The sequence below is a fragment of the Triplophysa rosa genome, linkage group LG19 (genome assembly GCF_024868665.1).
Source record: "Triplophysa rosa linkage group LG19, Trosa_1v2, whole genome shotgun sequence".
In the NCBI taxonomy this organism is placed as follows: domain Eukaryota; kingdom Metazoa; phylum Chordata; class Actinopteri; order Cypriniformes; family Nemacheilidae; genus Triplophysa; species Triplophysa rosa.
This window is the reverse complement of record NC_079908.1, coordinates 13341707-13358873: the sequence shown is the minus strand read 5'-3', so window position 1 is coordinate 13358873 and position 17167 is coordinate 13341707. Positions and strand designations below refer to the sequence as shown.

The following is a 17167-nucleotide window of genomic DNA, read 5'->3' as shown; positions in this document are numbered from 1 at the left end:
GATGAAAATGAAAACCATATTGACAATTTCATTATACACAACTGCGCACACAATATGTGTGCAAAATGAAAAATAAAATGAAATTATTTTATTTTCATTTTTACACTGACAATGTATTGTCCCTGTCAAATTGAAAAAGAAAATGCAATTGGTGATTTGACATTTCACTTTCCATAAAATCTCAAGGCAAGACTGCCAATATGAAAATGAAAAGGCAAATGTGAAAAAGAAATTGCAAACACATTTTTACAAAGGTTTTTTATTAATGCTCACACAATAATACTGACACAATTCAAATTAAAATGTTAAAAAAGTTTGATTTTCATTTGATTTTATCTTTTTTTCATTTGATTTTTCATTTTTGTGACTGGTCAAGCAGAGCTGATGTCTCGAGAGTATTATCACACTCATATTGTTAATGACCATTGGCTCTAAATTCTCCTTACATTCAACTGGTCTGATTTAAAAGACAAAGGCCCTTGCAGGGGTGGACTTAGTGATTGAGGGCTCCTAAGCGATTTCCAGTTATAACCCTTATTTTGCCATTTCTTTCGCAAAACTTTTTTCTCTACATTTTTAAATAAACAATATGTCACATCTTACTGTCTGTAAATAATTTGTCTCAAAGTGAAAAAAATGAATTGACAAATAAAAAAAACTAAATTCACAAAGTAAATATTTACAACATATATTTACACTTTGATATTATTAGTTGTGCGGTTTTGAGACCTTTCATGCATTTTTTAACTGAGAAGACAAATTTCTACATTTACCCATTTCCACTGAACAGTGTTGGTGTAACTAGTTACTAAGTAATTCGTTACTGTAATTTAATTACTTTTCCCTTAAAAAGTAAAGTAAGGGATTAATCTTATTTTTTCTGTAACTTAATTACAGTTACTTTGGATGTAATTGAGCTAAATACTGTGTAATGTATACAATACTGGAATTGACATTAAAATTCAAAGTCTAACTTTAAAATGCATGTATGAATGTATTTCCCTTTCTGTCGGTCTCTCGACGTTGTGTCGAACCGACAAAATGGGGTTTGAACTTGAGAACCTATCATCTCTGATTGTACTTTTAAAAGGCCAATTAACTTGGCTAATGGCATGGCATGCCAGTCTCCGCCCCGTACATACGGGTATAAAAGGAAGATGGCGTGCCCATTCATTCACCTTTTGTTCTTCGGAACCTGTGAAGCTAATGCTGAGCGAATTATCCCTGACTACTACTGGATTCTACGACACAGAGCAGTGGATTCGTCCTGGTGTGTGCGACTTCCCCTGGGCATTTCGGCACTTGTTGCCAGGCATGTCTCACCGCTGTAATCTTGGATGTGACCGCCTCGTCCAACAGGCCTGACAGGCACGATACCTGCATCACATGTCTGGGTCACCAGTATGCTGAAGTAATGTTCGGGGATACTGCATGTCCGCACTGCGGTCTATCAAGGTATTGCGGTCACGGTTGGCTGTGTTCTTTTTGGACACAGCCACAACATCGTCTGCTTCCTGTTCCGCGGCGGCTGCCAAGCCGTCTGCAGCGGCGAGCAGTGACGGTGATATGGGGGTTCCCATGGACGTTAACCCATGTCACGGACAGTCCAGGCCCGTTACGGTCACCTAACCTGTCTCCGATGGGCGGCAGTAGACCGTCCCATAGCGGGTCCACGCATAAGCGTGCAGAGGATGAGGTTACCGTCACAGCATCGGATGGCGACTTCCTGGCATCAGACGCTGATGTCTCCCTGGAGTTCCCGGCTTCGGTCGGTCGAGCCCAGGACGAGTCTGATGCGGAGATGTCAGCCATGCTTGTCCGGGCAGCCGCAAGCCTCGGGTTGCAGTGCACCGCACTGCCTTCCCTGCAGCACTCACTGCTGAACTCTCGGTAACTGGATACGGAGCAAGTCCCCGGTACCTTTTTTCCCGGAAGTGCACGAAGAGCTCACGAAGACCTGGAATACTCCCTTTCGGCGTGTTCACGGCAAACGAGCTTGGCTTCCCTCGACACCGGAGCGGCTAAGGGCTACGTCGATGTACCCCAGGTTGAGCGTGCCATCGCCGTTGAGACGGCCGCCACCTGGAGGGACCGACCAAGGCTCCCTCCCAAAGCGTGTAAGTTTACACCGCTGTCGAGCCGCACAGGGACGGCCCTGCCACATCCCGCTTCAAGCCGGGCTTTTTAGGGCCTGGCGCCCACTCTGTCTCTAAAAGAGCTTCCTTTCTCCCTTGGTTTTCCAGCATGCAGCAGCCTCACCTCATGCCAAGACTTAAGGCAGGTAAGTCAGCAAACCCGCTTGCCTTCCCAGGGCTCTGTCCCTTGTAAGACAGCCATTCTGCCAGCCACAGAACCTCCCCCCACGGGGACGATGTTGCAGATATCCCTGCTAGTTCCTCTGTCGCGGTGTCTGGGGGCCTGGTCACAGCTCCCCAGCCTGTCGCGGTGGCTAGTAAGGACGATCCGTCTCGCCTACGCGATCCAGTTCACCAGGCGCCCACCCAAGTTTCATGGAATTCTGTTCACCTCGGTGCGAGGCAAGAATGCTCCTGTGCTTCGGGCCGAGGTCGCCACCCTCTGGCCGAGATGTCTTCGGGGTTTTACAGCCCCTACTACATCGTCCCCAAGAAAGGTTGGGGGCTGCGCCCCATCCTGGACCTGCGCACTCTGAATAAGATCCTTCACAGGCTCCCTTTCAGAATGTTGACGCAGAAGCGCATCCTGACGTCTGTCCGACAGATCTCCAGGAGAAGGATTGGGCACCCCTGGTCTAGTTAAACCCCTTGTTTTCATTCATTCTTGGCGAAGTCTTGTTTAGTGTTAACACTGTATTTCCGAGTATTGTTGCCTGTTGGATTATCATGTAATACCTTGGATTGTATTTTTTTTGACACGTCTGTCGTGGCTATCGACCTGAAGGACGCGTACTTTCATGTCTTGATTCTCCCACGGTGTGCCTTGCTGAGGTGCAGAGTCCATTACAGTACCTCCTCTCCATGGTCCGCTCCAGCGGACCTCACAGGACGACGAGGACAACCACGGGGAGTTGGGCAATCCGGGTGAGCAGCATGAAAGTCTGTGTTGGGTCTAAGATGTCATCATGAGCGACCCAAGACTATTCCTTAGGCCCATACCCTCGCAGTCTACCAGATATTCAAGGCGGCCGCCCTGTGCCTGGAGTTGAGGATGGACTTGACCCGGTAGATCTGCTGGGCGGGGTCGAGAGGAGGAGGATCAGCCACTACACCAGGCTCTGTAGAAGGAACAGAAACAGGATTACTGAAGGGTTTGAGGAGGGACACGTGGAATGAAGGTGAAAACCGGTAGTGTGAGGGGAACTGAAGATGGTAGTTGACTGGGTTGATTTGTCTGAGGATGGTGAAGGGGCCAATGTATTTGCGACTCAGCTTCCTTCAAGGCTGCCGCAGACGGAGGTCCCGGGTGGAAAGCCAGACCTTCTGACCAGGTTGATACTGTGGACTGGATAATCGACGGGTTTCATCATGTTCTTTTTGTCTGCAAACCGCCTGTTGGAGTTGGTGATGAGCTGAGTCCCAGACCCTCTCTCTCGAAATCAGTGGTCAACAGCTGGCACAGACGATGGGTCCCCTGACCAGGGGGACAGAGGGGGTTGGTAGCCGAGTATGCACTGGAAGGGGGTCAAACCGGTGCCAGCTGTGTTGGTGGGCATGACAGTAGGATCTCATCTTTTGACAAACTGAGAGATATCCTCAGACATTCCAGGCCATCAGTAGCGAGCGGATAGGAGTGAGAGGGTCAGCTGGCTGCCTGGGTGGCCCGATCACAGAACAGAGTGAGCTGAGTTCGGAGGTTCGGCGGTGCGGAGCTCTGCTGGAACAAAAATCTTGCCCTCTGGACCTCCTGGCAGAGCAGGGTGATGGCTGGTGGAGATCTCATCATCGACGGTCCGTAATATGGGGTTGAGAAAGACGGTTGGAGGGAGGATGGGACATGGTGTGGTAGTATCGGGGCTGGCACTGTATTGGCGGGACAATGCATCTGCTTTGCCATTTTGGGAACCAAGTCGATAGGTGATGGTAAAACTGAACTGGGTGAAGAACAGTGCCCAATGTGCTTGGCGGGAGTTGAGACATTTGGCATCTTGCCCACGAAGAAAAAACTGGATGCGGCAGGGGATGTATATCCGTATAGGGCATATCCATCCTTTGGGTATGGAAGCCCCAGGCAGCAACTCGATGGTGCAGTCCCATGGCTGGTGAGGAGGAAGTTTTGTTGCTTGGAAAACACATCCAAGGGTTGTGGTAGACGTTTGACAGGAGGATGGAAAACATGCCGGGAGACAGCTCTCACCCCAAGGCTTGGACTTCACCCATTCTCCAGTTGATACTAGGTTGGTGTCGTTGGTGCCAGGGTCATTACAGGATGATGTCTGTGGTAGATTCCTCCAGAACCCAGAACGAGATGTCCTTTGTTTATGCTGGTCCAACTTGGATTGTAACAGTGGGGGAGTAAAAGCAGATTCTGCCACGATCCAACGGCTTTCCGAGTATGTTGTGGATTCAGAGAACATGTTCATTGCGACTCCGAGGCAGCCTGAGGGTGGTGAGTAATGCGAGTGAAATAAAATTTCCTGCCGCTCCAGAGTCAATTAGCGCTTTTGCTGAAACAGACGAGGATGAGGAAGTTACCACAACATCAGTGAGCTAAAGATGAGATACAGCAGTAGGAGGCTGAATCGTAGGAGGCTGAATTGTACTCACCGTGGGTCGGGCTGGGCGTTCTGTAAAGGGGGTTATTCCCCCCAGTTTAAAAGATGAAATTCAGGTCCTGCGTATACAGGTACAACATTTGCATTTTAATAGAAAAAGAAAGTCTCACAACAAATTTTACAAACTATCAGCTGGTCATTAATTACAAGAGGCTCACAGTGACGTTTCCCTCAACAAAAAAGCTATAAGCAGCAATGGCCTTTAGAGCCTTTATTGTACTGTGAACATGCAAGATGACAACACTTGTAGGAAAGGTTGACAAGAGCGAATTATCATCGTTTTACAAGTGTGTAAGCTTATAATTTTTATCAGTTGCTTTATTATTCAATTGTTGTTTTTCATTTTAATCTTTGTGATTGTTGCATATGAAGACATTTTGGAGTAACGTATATTGAGAATGGATAATCAGAGTTACTTTGCAACCTACACACTGGAGCAACCAAGAGACTCTAAATCATACAGACACATATATTTCGCTTGCTTCTTTGTTCTCTATGTTCTGATATTTTTTCTGAACAGCTGGCTCATTGTGGTCATTGTCTTGGAGAGAGCTCTTCATGAACCAATGTACATTTTTCTGTGCAATCTGTGTATGAATGGGATATATGGAGCTACAGGTTTTTATCCTAAATTTCTGCATGACTTAATAGTGGATTCATATGTGATTCCTTCTTATATGTGTGCATTACAAGCCTTCGTGATTTACACTTCTGTTATTTGTGAATATTGTACATTAGCAGTGATGGCTTATGACAGACATGTGGCCATATGCAGACCTTTGGACTATCATACAAAGCTGAACAGATTTGCATGTAGCATGTTACTTACCTTCTGTTGGATTGTACCAGTTATTATGATTATCATTAATGTTTCCTTATCAAACAGGTTGGCACTGTGTAAATATCATATTGATAAATTGTTTTGTGATAATTGGTCAATGGTAAAGCTCTCATGTGAAACAACTGTCACCAATAATATTTATGGATTTGCGGTTATTTCACTTGTATTTGTCCTTTTTGGTTTCATTATAGTTTCGTATATAAAACTTGCAGTTGCATGTAAAGCATCGTTGGAGTGCAGAAGGAAGTTTTGGCAGACGTGTGTGCCTCATCTGTTTTCATTGATAAATTTCAGTGTTGCGATGCTTTTCGACACCATGTACAGCAGATACGGCTCAAGCGATTTTCCAGAGAATCTGCGTCATTTTTTGGCTTTAGAGATCATTATAGTGCCACCTCTTTTCAATCCTGTCATTTATGGTTTAAAACTCAAAGAGATTCGCAAGAGACTGTTAAAACCATTTAATGATATCATTAAAATATCAGGATGAATGATGTGTTTGTTGTATTTCACTCTGTATATATTTTCACTCATATATAATGATGGTTTTACAAACATGTTCTTGCTCTTTGTACACAAACAGTACTCATCATCAACTAGAATATTTTATGGAATAATACTAAAGTATATTTACTGCATGGAGAATTGAACACAGAAAGCCACTGCGATTCTGTTGAGTTTTTTTCACATGCAGTATGTGCCATGTACATTGTTTTTCATTTATGCTTTAAGCTATAAGACTCTTAAGAGAAAGAAGGAAATGCATTTTAGATTAAAATACAACCATGTACTGTATGTCTTTGGGTGTCTGAAATTATAATTTTATACAATGGATATTTCATCTAATGCAGTACAGACAAAGTTAAACATAATTTATAATAGCTAGGGAGTTTAAATTTTTATTTAGATGTTTTACAGTGCATTGAACTTAATATATGCAGTTGCCAGTGGGCTATTGATGTCCTTTGTAATATGAACCCATGAGCTCTAAGTCTTTGGACAGAAATTAAGACATAGGCCTACCTCTAATACTTTTGTCTCCAGATCCATTTTATTGTTTCTAGGTTCCTGGTTCGAGCTGACCTGGTGGGCCTTGCTATGTGGAGTTTGTATATTTTCCCTGTAATGCTGTGGGTTTCCGCAGCATTTACTCCCCCACAGTCCAAAGGCACGAAGGTGCATTGATTTGGAGACAAGAAGTTGTCCGTATATATGTAAGAGAGAGTCTGAATATTTTTGTCATTATAAATTATTTTGCCAAGATACACAGGCTCTACACTCTTTGCAACCCTACTGTAGAAGAAGTGGCTTTAAGGGCAGATACATTAAACTTTTTCCTTTCATTCAATTCATCCGTGGATCTTTCTGTATGCCCTAAAGCAAGAAAAAGACGGCATTGTCATTTAAAATGAATAGTAAATCTCACAAATTTCTTAGAATAACCTCTGGGGTTTATTTGAGTCTCACAGAGACTTTCTTTGGACCAAAAAAGCTATTTATAGGCATGTCAGTGGGCGTTAGAGCCTCCATTTCACGACTGTCTTGCAAGGCTATTGAAAGGGCTGACTGGTGTTAGCACTTGTTGTTTTTTAAACAGTGTTTAGTCCTTTTTGCATACATCTAAACTGGCAAAAAGTCATCAGTGTTTAACATCTTAATCTGGAAGCCAACCATTTTGCATGTAGACATGTTTTTTTATAGTAAAAGTATATTGAGAATGGATAACCAGAGTTACTTTGCAACTTACACCCTGGTGGAACCAAGAGACTCTAAATCATACAGACACATATATTTCACCTGCTTCTTTGTTCTCTATGTTCTGATATTGTTTCTGAACATTTGGCTCATTGTGGTCATTGTCTTGGAGAGAGCTCTTCATCAACCAATGTATATTTTTCTGTGTAATCTCTGTTTAAATGGGATATATGGAGCTACAGGATTCTATCCTAAATTTCTGCATGATTTAATACTGGATTCATACGTGATTCCTTCCTACATGTGTGCCTTACAAGCCTTTGTGATCTATACTTCGGTTAAGTGTGAATATTGTACATTAGCAGTGATGGCGTATGACAGACATGTGGCCATATGCAGACCTTTGGACTATCATACAAAGATGAACAGATTTTCTTGTGTCCTGTTACTTGCCTTTTGTTGGACTGTGCCATTAATAACAATGGCCATTAGTGTTTCCTTATCAAATAGGATGGCATTGTGTAAATATCATATTGATAAATTGTATTGTGATAACTGGTCAATGGTGAAGCTCTCGTGTCAATCGACAGTTATCAATAATACATATGGATTTTTGATTATTGCATTTATTTTCACTCTGTTTGTTTTAATTATATTGTCATATATAAAACTTGCAGTTGCATGTAAAGCATCATTGGAGTGCAGAAGGAAGTTTTGGCAGACGTGTGTGCCTCATCTGTTTACTTTGGTAAATTTTACTATTGCCATGCTTTTCGACACCATGTACAGCAGATACGGCTCAAGTGATTTTCCAGACAATCTGCGTAATTTTTTGGCTTTAGAGATCATCATAGTGCCACCTCTTTTCAATCCTCTCATTTATGGTTTAAAACTCAAAGAGATTCGTAAGAGGCTCTTAAGACCTTTTAATAATGTTATTAAAATGTCAGGATGAATAATGGGTTTGTTTGTTATTTATTGTATTCTTAGTAACACTTTGGCCCGGTTTCACAGACAAGGCTTAAGGCTAATACCAGACTAAAATGAATGTGTGACCTGTCTTAACTGAATATAACTTGCCCAGAAATATCTTAAAATATATCATTGCGATTTGTTTTGTCTCAAGATGCACACCAGTAATGTATTCTTCTAAGGCATTTTTATAAAAGCGACATAAATATCTTAATTAAACTAAGGCATAGTCCTGGCTTAAAATAAGACGTGTCTGTGAAACCGGGCGTAAGTTTACTAATTATTGTAGATGTAAATTGTAGATTGTAGACCAGTGGTAAAACAAATGTTGAATACCAGTAAAAATATGTGTTATGATGTTTACACTTTGTCTATTCATGAGTGTTGTTGTAAAATTTTTGTACATTTTGGAAGTGCATATTTTCAGCATATATTCACTTCTGTCTCTTCTGTTCTGTTTATTATTTGTTTCATCAAAAGGCAGGACAGTGCTATCAAAACATCACTCTGTTTGTTTGAGGCCCATGTGATACAGCAACAGTTTCCAATCCATGTGGAAAAGTTTTGAATAAAAAAGAATTAAGAAAACTGCACTATCCTATATACTTATATCAACAATTGTTCCATTTAACATGTTTAATGCTCAGGCAAGTATTCCTCCCACAAGAAACGCACTGACTTATCTTGTGCATTTCTATGGGTGGAATAGTTTAAAGAATACAGTAGTTCAGAATTACCCAAATTGTGTCCGGCTGAAGAAAGAAAGTCATATGCACCTAGGATAGATTAAAATATTTTTTTGGGTCCTTTCCGTAGCCCTTTTTAACCATTTTTGGTTCCACAAAGATCCATTCAGTCAAAGGTTCTTTAAAGAACCATCTCTTTCTTACCTTTTTTATAATCTGAAGAACCTTTCTTTCGCCACAAAGAACCATTTGTGAGATAGAAAGGTTATTCAGATGTTAAAGGTTCTTTATGGAACCATTCAGAAAAAAAAATCTAGTTGCCTACAGTATATTGGATTATTATTGTCAATAAAAAGCCTTTTTCGGTAGAGTTGGTTTGTAAATGGATAATTAACCCCAAGATATTATAAGCCATCCCTTGGAAATTTCCCAAATGAAAAACCCTTCATATAAGAGCAACCAAACCCTTGTCCATTTAACTGCAAACACACCTGGCTCCAGATCTGTGGACTAGATTTTTTTGCCTTTTTCTGACTGTGACGAACAGTAACTCTTACACCTCCGACTGTGACAACTTTATTTTCCATTAGAAGCAATGACAACTGAAGCTTCGTGAAATGTCTGCTTTCTTTACAGGAGCTATTGAACTTTGAATGATGGAGAACTCTTCTTATCCTGTGATGTTGACTCTTATGGTGCCCAGAGAATCAAAATCATACAGGCATATATATTTTACTTGTTTTCTTTTCCTCTATTTGCTCATATTGTCAATTAATATCCGACTTATTTCTGTCATTATCATGGAGAAATCTCTTCATGAACCCATGTTCATGTTTTTGTGTAATCTGTGTGTAAATGTGATATATGGAGCATCAGGATTCTACCCTATATTTTTGTCTAATTTGCTCTTGGATTCATATGTGATCTCCTTTCACATGTGTGCTCTGCAAACCTTTGTTATCTACAGCTCTTTAATTACTGAGATTACAATATTAACAGTCATGTCATATGACAGATATGTAGCCATATGCAGACCTTTGGATTATCATTCCAAATTAACTAAAAACACATGTTTGAAATTAATTCTGTTGTCCTGGATTATACCTAACTGCTACACAGTTCCAGCAGCCCTGTTATCAAATTTGAGGACATTTTGTAAATATCACATTGATAAATTGTATTGTGACAACTGGTCAATTGTAAAGCTGTCTTGTGCTTCAAGTTCTTTTAATAATCTTTTAGGATATATTATTATTGTCACACTTTTTTCTTTTGTAGGTGTCATCATAGCATCATACATTAAACTCATTGCTGCCTGTAAATCATCTCTAGAAAACAGAAGAAAGTTCTGGCAAACCTGTTTTCCACACTTTCTGTCACTTATGAATTTAATTTTTGCTTGGCTTTTTGGTGCCATGTATAACAGATACGGTGCAAATGACATTCCAGAGAGTCTGCGTAATTTTTTGTCTTTAGAACTGATTATAGTTCCTCCTGTTGTTAATCCTCTAATCTATGTATTAAAAATCAAGGCGGTGCGCAAAAAGGTTTTCAAGTCCCGCATTGCATCAAGAATACATTTTTCAGAGGTTCAAAAAAAATGTTGAACATATATATACTGAAACATAAAAATACATGTACAATGCGAAAGAGCAAGAGTGTGAAACATATTTCTGGTCTGATAAATGCAAACTGTCAAAAACAAGCAAACACTTTTAAATAAATTACAAATTACATTACATAGTTGTTCTTTGTTTGACAGTAGGTCATAATACAGTCTAAATATTTTTCTAATTATATCAGTTTTCTACTAACTATTGTTTATATTTACTTTATTTGTAAACTTGTTACAGTGTGCACCTGTGACATATACTGTAGAGCAGTGGTTCTCAAACTGGGGGCCAGATTTTGTGGCTTTTATGAAATATTTTAGATCATAGATTTTATGCAATCAAACATCAGACAAATAAGACCACCAACTCAAATATTAATTGTTTTTAGTTGCATTAAAGATTATTTAATTTAAGATTATTAGTCTTTATTTGTGGACACTCTAGGGGGTCTTACAACAAAAAAGTTTGAGAACTACTGCTGTACAGTATACAGTACATGTCAAATGTTTGAACTGTGTGTGTGTCAAGGGTTATAACGTATACAATTTTCTACAATAACAGAAAAAGGGACCATTCCTTATTTTTATATTCTTACAGTTTTTCTCGGTTGCTAACACACAACTCATGAAACAACTCACATTTTCTGACAACTATAAACACATTCTCAGAACAATACACTAACCCCACACACTCAATTTGCAAAGGTTTAACCATGTTCTCATTCAGAAAACACAAACACACAATATAATGAACTGAAGTGTCAAGATGTAAACTCAAATAGCACACATTTGTCCATCAGTAAACATTCAGTTGCAAAACTGATGACACACCAATCAGAATCTCAGGATAATATCAATAGGAGCACAGGTAAGTGTGCATCCTAGAATCATCTACTGGGCTTTATACTACTTACTGTAAACATACAGTATAATTACAGTACACACTTTATATGAGAGAAATTTCTCTATTCTGTATCCAGTAAACTGTAGCACGTGTACACCCTTTTTACCTGTTCTGAATTTTTGCAGAAAATACGGAATACTTTTACAAAATTGGGCCAAAGGTGCAGAGGATTCCATATTTTTTACATTGCCTCCTATTGACAAATTGCTTCACTGTATTGTTTCCTTTTTCTTCTCTGTCAGTCGCTTTGGATAAAAGCATCTGCTAAATGCCTGAATGTAAATGTTATTTGTGCAGTTGTGTACCGTATGGTGTTGCATGACCAGTTTATATTGTTCTTTTTGTTTTTGAACTGCTCTTGTCTTGTAAGATCATCTTCATCTACTTTACAGTAGTGTAATGTTTTATTTTTTATTTTTTCCTAAAGCTCATTCTTGCACTTTGCTCTATGTGCACTCTTTTATGTTGTATATACTAATAAACACTAAGCTGTCCCATTATTCTTGAATTATTCTTGAGTTTTAGTAACAGTGTTTTGAATTGATCTCACCAGTGTCTAAGACTATGTTACAGTGTAGGTGATTTTGAGGGCTTGTAAGTCATGTCTGCAGGAAAAGTTTGGTTTTTCAGCAAGTTTGAATGGTTTAGAGAAGAGAGCTTCATTTTGACCTGACAATAGGAGAATTGGGTGAGATGTTATGGATTTGTGTTTACTGTTTTGAGAATACGAGGCATAATTTCAAGAATTGTGTTTAAGCAATCGAGAAAAACTGTAATACATCTGAAGAACATTTGTGCATGTTAGTGGGCAGAAACATTGTAAGCTCAATTTTTACAGACAAGTAGATTTTAAAGATTCAAGATTAATAAGATTCATCTTAGTTAGACCACTTTATTTTGTTACTGTATGGGCTGCTTAACTAAAAATGGAAAACCTTAATCTGTTTTGGCTATTCATTTATACAACATCAGCATTTTGTTGGACTGAAAAGCAAACTTTTGAAAACGTGTTTCAAAGTGCAAGGCTTTTAAAATCATAATGTTGTCGTCTCCGTGTAAACTGTGTCAACACAGAACTGTGAAAATGCTAATGTCATGCATGTACCTATTAAGTGTTCAGTATGCATGCATGAGCATACCTAAAACAACAATGGGGAATATAAATGAAAAAAATTCAAATCCAAATTTTCACAATACTTTTACTATTCTCAAGCATGTTGTCAGGTAATGCGCACTGTAGGAAGCTTTTTCCTCGTCGAAGCAGAGACCAGGAGACGTTGGGATATCTTTCATACAGAAGTTCTCTTTATTGAGGACTCGCTGTGCGTCGCTGTAGTCATCCAAGTCTGACTTTTAGTTCAGCACAGTAGTGTTCCCTATCGATACTTCACTCGTACTGCGTAGCAGGACGCTATGGGGAAAACTCATTTTTCTCCGATGACTGAAGCTTTACAATAACGCAGTGAATACTGCACGGCCATTGGTGCTTGCAAAGTAAAACTTTGAGCCAATGGCAGCGAAGCTGCACGGACCTATGGCGATGGTGCCCACCAAAATGGGCGGGGCTTATGGCTATATAAGCAGACACATCACCGTAGGGTCCTCAGATTTCTTCTCCTTCAGCGACGACTTCTACCTCGCTACTCGGACTGATAGCTTCGCCGTCGGAAAAAGCACTGCAGCGGACTGGACCTCTCTGCTCAGCGATTCGCTGGTCTCAGCAGCGCCGGTTCCTGTTCTCTGCCGCCATCCGGCGAACTCTAAAAGAGCAATTTTCCATGAGCAAATTTCCTGCGGCGTTGTTGCAAATGCCGCGCCGTCACTGTCATTCGTGTGGGATATCCCTGCACGCCGCTGATGGTCACGGCGAGTGCGTCTCATGTTTGGGAGTTTCCCATGCTCAAGACGCACTCAGAGAGACGGAATGCCCTCATTGCGAGAACATGAGTCTCTCCTCTCTGCGCTCGCGGATAGCTTTCTTCTCAGAGAGCGAATCCGCTTCTCGATCCCTCCTGCTTCACTCTACGGAGACGAAGCAGCGGGGTAGAGGAACTAAGCGCTCGGGGAAGCGCGAGCTCACGTCCCCTCGGCGTGCCTCGCCTTCTCCACAGAGAGAAAATTCGCCGGTTCGTTTCTCCCAAGCCGACCAGCGTCCGCCGGCGCGCCGCGATGGTCTCGTTTGGCGGAAGCGAATTCGAAGAAGACGACAGCATGTCGTTAGCGGCTTCAGACGGGGAGGAGCTGTCGGGCTCGGCTTTCGACCCCGCCCCCCTGCCGTCTTATAGAGCACAGCGAACCCGCGCCGGGTCTGGATTCCGAGCTTTTCCGGGTCCTTACTAAGGCTGTGGAGGAGCTGGGCTTAGAGTGGTCCGTCTCCGGAGGAACCCGCTCGCAGCCGCCTGGACGAATGGTTCCTGCCGGGGCGCCGCCAAGCCCCTCGTCAACGAATTCACCGTTCTTCCCGGAGGTTCATGATGAACTCACCAGGTCATGGCGCGCTCCCTACTCAGCCCGTCTACGACCCTCTTCTTCCTCCGCTCTCACCTCGGTCGACGGCGCGGAAGAAAAAGGATATCAGAAGCTACCTCCCCTGGATGAGTCGGTGGCCGCACATCTGTGTCCGCCTCTCGGCCATCAGGTTGGACGGCAAAAGCGACCCATCCCTCCAAGCCATGCAAAACCACCTCGGCCCTCGCTGGACGCGCATTCTCGTCCGCCGGCCAGGCGGCTTCAGCACTACATTCCATGGCAGTGCTTCAAGTGTACCAGGCCAAACTCCTCCAGGGCATGGACGGGTCCGGTACAGATATCGCGCCCTTCAAAGAGCTGCGGAGCGCGACGGATCTCGCCCTACGCGCCACCAAGGCCACGGCCCAGGCGATAGGCAGATCGATGGCCAGTCTCGTGGTGCTCGAGCGCCATCTGTGGCTGACGCTTACAGAGATCAAGGAAGCAGACAAGGTCCCCTTCCTCGATGCTCCAATATCCGCTACCGGCCTCTTCGGACCAGCAGTGGAGGGTTTTGCGGAACGCTTCACCGCAGCGCAGAAATCTTCGCAGGCCATGAAGCACTTCCTGCCCAAGAGACCCGGGTCCAGACCTGCGTCGGCTCGCCCCAAGCCAACACCAACTCAGCAGCCGGTGAAGGCCACGCCCCCCGCTGCCCAGAAGGTAACAGGAGCTGAGACGCGTCAACGATCTCGCTCCGGGAGACGTTTCCCCCACCCTCAGCGTCAGGGACCCCGGCCAAAAATCACGCTGGACCCTGCGCCTCAGGCACCATCCTGAGACCGAGGAAAGGAAGAGGAAGGGACCGTGTCTCGCTGCGGCTGGACCTCCTTCAAAGAAGGCTCTTTTGTTCGCCCAAACACCCCGTTCTGTTCCAGGTGCCGGCGAAAATGTGTTTTTGTTTCAAAATGTGAATGACCGGGTCTGTTCTAACGCCCGCACAACCCACCGCTGTTATAGCGGGCACTTATATAAAACACAAACATTGTCAGAAAAAGAGCAACCTTCCTCTTCCACTCTCCACAGGAGTCAAGCCCCCGAAAGGCGGCATACCTCCCCAATGCATTCAACCCCTTGCCATACGGGCCGAGGCCTGGCGGGCCATCCCCGGGATATCGGATTGGGTAATGGGAATAATATCTCAAGGATATTCACTCCAGTTCGCTCGCAGACCCCCGCGTTTCCGCGGGATGATCACCACCCGAGTCCAGAGCGCGAGTTCACACGTTCTGCGCACGGAGTTGGTGAACTTACTGGACAAAGGAGCCATAGAACCGGTTCCTCCAGACTCAAACCGAGTCGGGCTTTTACAGCCGCTACTTCCTCGTACCCAAAAAGGATGGCGGTCTCCGCCCCATCCTCGATCTCAGACATCTGAACCGCGCCCTTATGAAACGGCGTTTCAGAATGATTACACTGAAACAGATCCTCTCGCAGATATACCCAGGGGACTGGTTCTTCTCCCTGGATCTGAAAGACGCATACTTCCACATCCAGATAGCCCCCCATCACAGACGATTCTTGAGATTCGCCTACGAAGGGGTTGCATATCAATACATGGTCCTTCCATTTGGACTGTCTCTAGCTCCCCGCACTTTCACGAAGTGCATGGACGCGGCTCTATCCCCTCTCAGGCAGACGGGAATCCGCATTCTGAACTACCTCGACGACTGGCTTGTTCTAGCACAGTCAGAGGAAGAGCTAAGGTCCCACAGGTCCCTCCTCCTCAGTCACCTGGAATGCCTGGGACTCAGAATCAACCTCGCCAAAAGCGCTCTGTCCCCCAGCCAACGGATTTCGTTCCTGGGGGCGGTTTTCGATTCGAACCGTCTGACGGCCAGAATCACGCCAGACCGTGCCCTAGCCATTCAGCAGCTCGCGGCCTCTTTTACGCCCGGAGCGTCACGCCCCTCAAGGCTTTCAGAAGATGCTGGGTCTCATGGCCTCCGCATCTCAAGTACTGCAGTTGGGTGTTCTTCGGATGCGTCCTCTGCAGTACTGGCTGAAACCGAGAGTTCCGCCTCACGCTTGGCGTCTCGGACGCCTACGCATCTGGGTGGATCAGGTCTGCGTAACAGCTCTAGCCCCATGGAGGGATCCTCTTTGGTTGGAGCAGGGTGTGCCCCTGGGCACCACATGCAGACGAAAGGTGGTCACTACAGACGCCTCCAAAACGGGTTGGGGGGCTCTGTGCGATGGCACACCGGCCTTCGGCCACTGGTCGATTCAGGAAAGGGGCCTGCACATCAACTGCCTAGAAATGCAGGCAGTATGGCTGGCTCTTCGCCACTTCCTGCCGGTCTTACGGGACCGCCACGTCTTAGTCCGATCAGACAGCATGACAGTGGTGTCCTACATAAATCACCAGGGAGGCCTCTCCTCAAGACGCCTTTTCTCCCTGGTACTTTGCCTCTTGGAATGGGCTCAGTGCAATCTGCGCTCACTAAGGGCAACTCATGTGCCAGGCAGACTGAACCAGGGAGCAGATATGCTATCTTGGAACAACGTCCCTTCAGAGGAATGGACGCTCCACCCCAAGTCGGTTCAGAAAATTTGGGAAGTCTTCGGCAAGGCAGAAATCAACCTTTTTGCCTCCAAAGACAACACTCATTGCCCAACCTATTTTTCGAAGGACAGGGATGCCTTGGCCCACAACTGGCCCAACCGGCTCCTCTATGCCTTCCCCCCGATTGCTCTCATACCACAGACGATCAGGAGGATCAGAGAACAGGCGCACAAGGTGCTGTTCGTAGCCCCACTCTGGAAGAACCAGCCCTGGGTTGCGCAACTGTCTCAGCTGCTCGTAGCAGCCCCGTGGCCTATTCCCCTGAGACGGGACCTCCTCTCTCAGGCAGGCAACACGATTTGGCACTCCCATCCAGAGCTGTGGGCTCTGCACCTTTGGCCTCTCGACGGGAGCCTACGGTCCTCCCTGAGAGTGTCATGAACACAATATCACAGGCTAGAGCTCCGTCTACTAGACGACTTTATAACCTCAAGTGGTCTGTCTTCTCCACCTGGTGTACAACCCTCGGCGCAGACCCAGAATCCTGTGACATATCACTAATTCTGTCCTTCCTACAAGAGCTGTTGGATAAGGGCCGCTCCCCTTCCACGCTCAAGGTCTATGTGGCAGCAATTGCAGCTTCTCATGCCCCCATAGCGGGCCAAGGAGTGGGAAAGAATGACTTGGTCATTC

The 17167-nt window shown here is 44.2% G+C and overlaps 3 protein-coding genes across 3 annotated transcripts; all 3 read left to right on the top strand.

Moving 5' to 3' along the window:
* The first annotated feature begins 5148 nt into the window (after window positions 1–5148).
* Window positions 5149–6081, top strand: LOC130569849 (olfactory receptor-like protein OLF2). Its single transcript, XM_057359746.1, has one exon. The coding sequence runs from the start codon at window positions 5149–5151 to the stop codon at window positions 6079–6081; it is 933 nt and encodes a 310-aa protein (XP_057215729.1).
* Window positions 6082–7308: 1227 nt separating this feature from the next.
* On the top strand, window positions 7309–8241 carry LOC130569848 (olfactory receptor-like protein OLF2). The gene has a single exon (XM_057359745.1). It carries the CDS (start codon window positions 7309–7311, stop codon window positions 8239–8241), a length of 933 nt encoding a protein of 310 aa, XP_057215728.1.
* Window positions 8242–9600: 1359 nt separating this feature from the next.
* LOC130569846 (olfactory receptor 1509-like) lies at window positions 9601–10551 on the top strand. The gene has a single exon (XM_057359744.1). The coding sequence runs from the start codon at window positions 9601–9603 to the stop codon at window positions 10549–10551; it is 951 nt and encodes a 316-aa protein (XP_057215727.1).
* Window positions 10552–17167: the final 6616 nt, after the last annotated feature.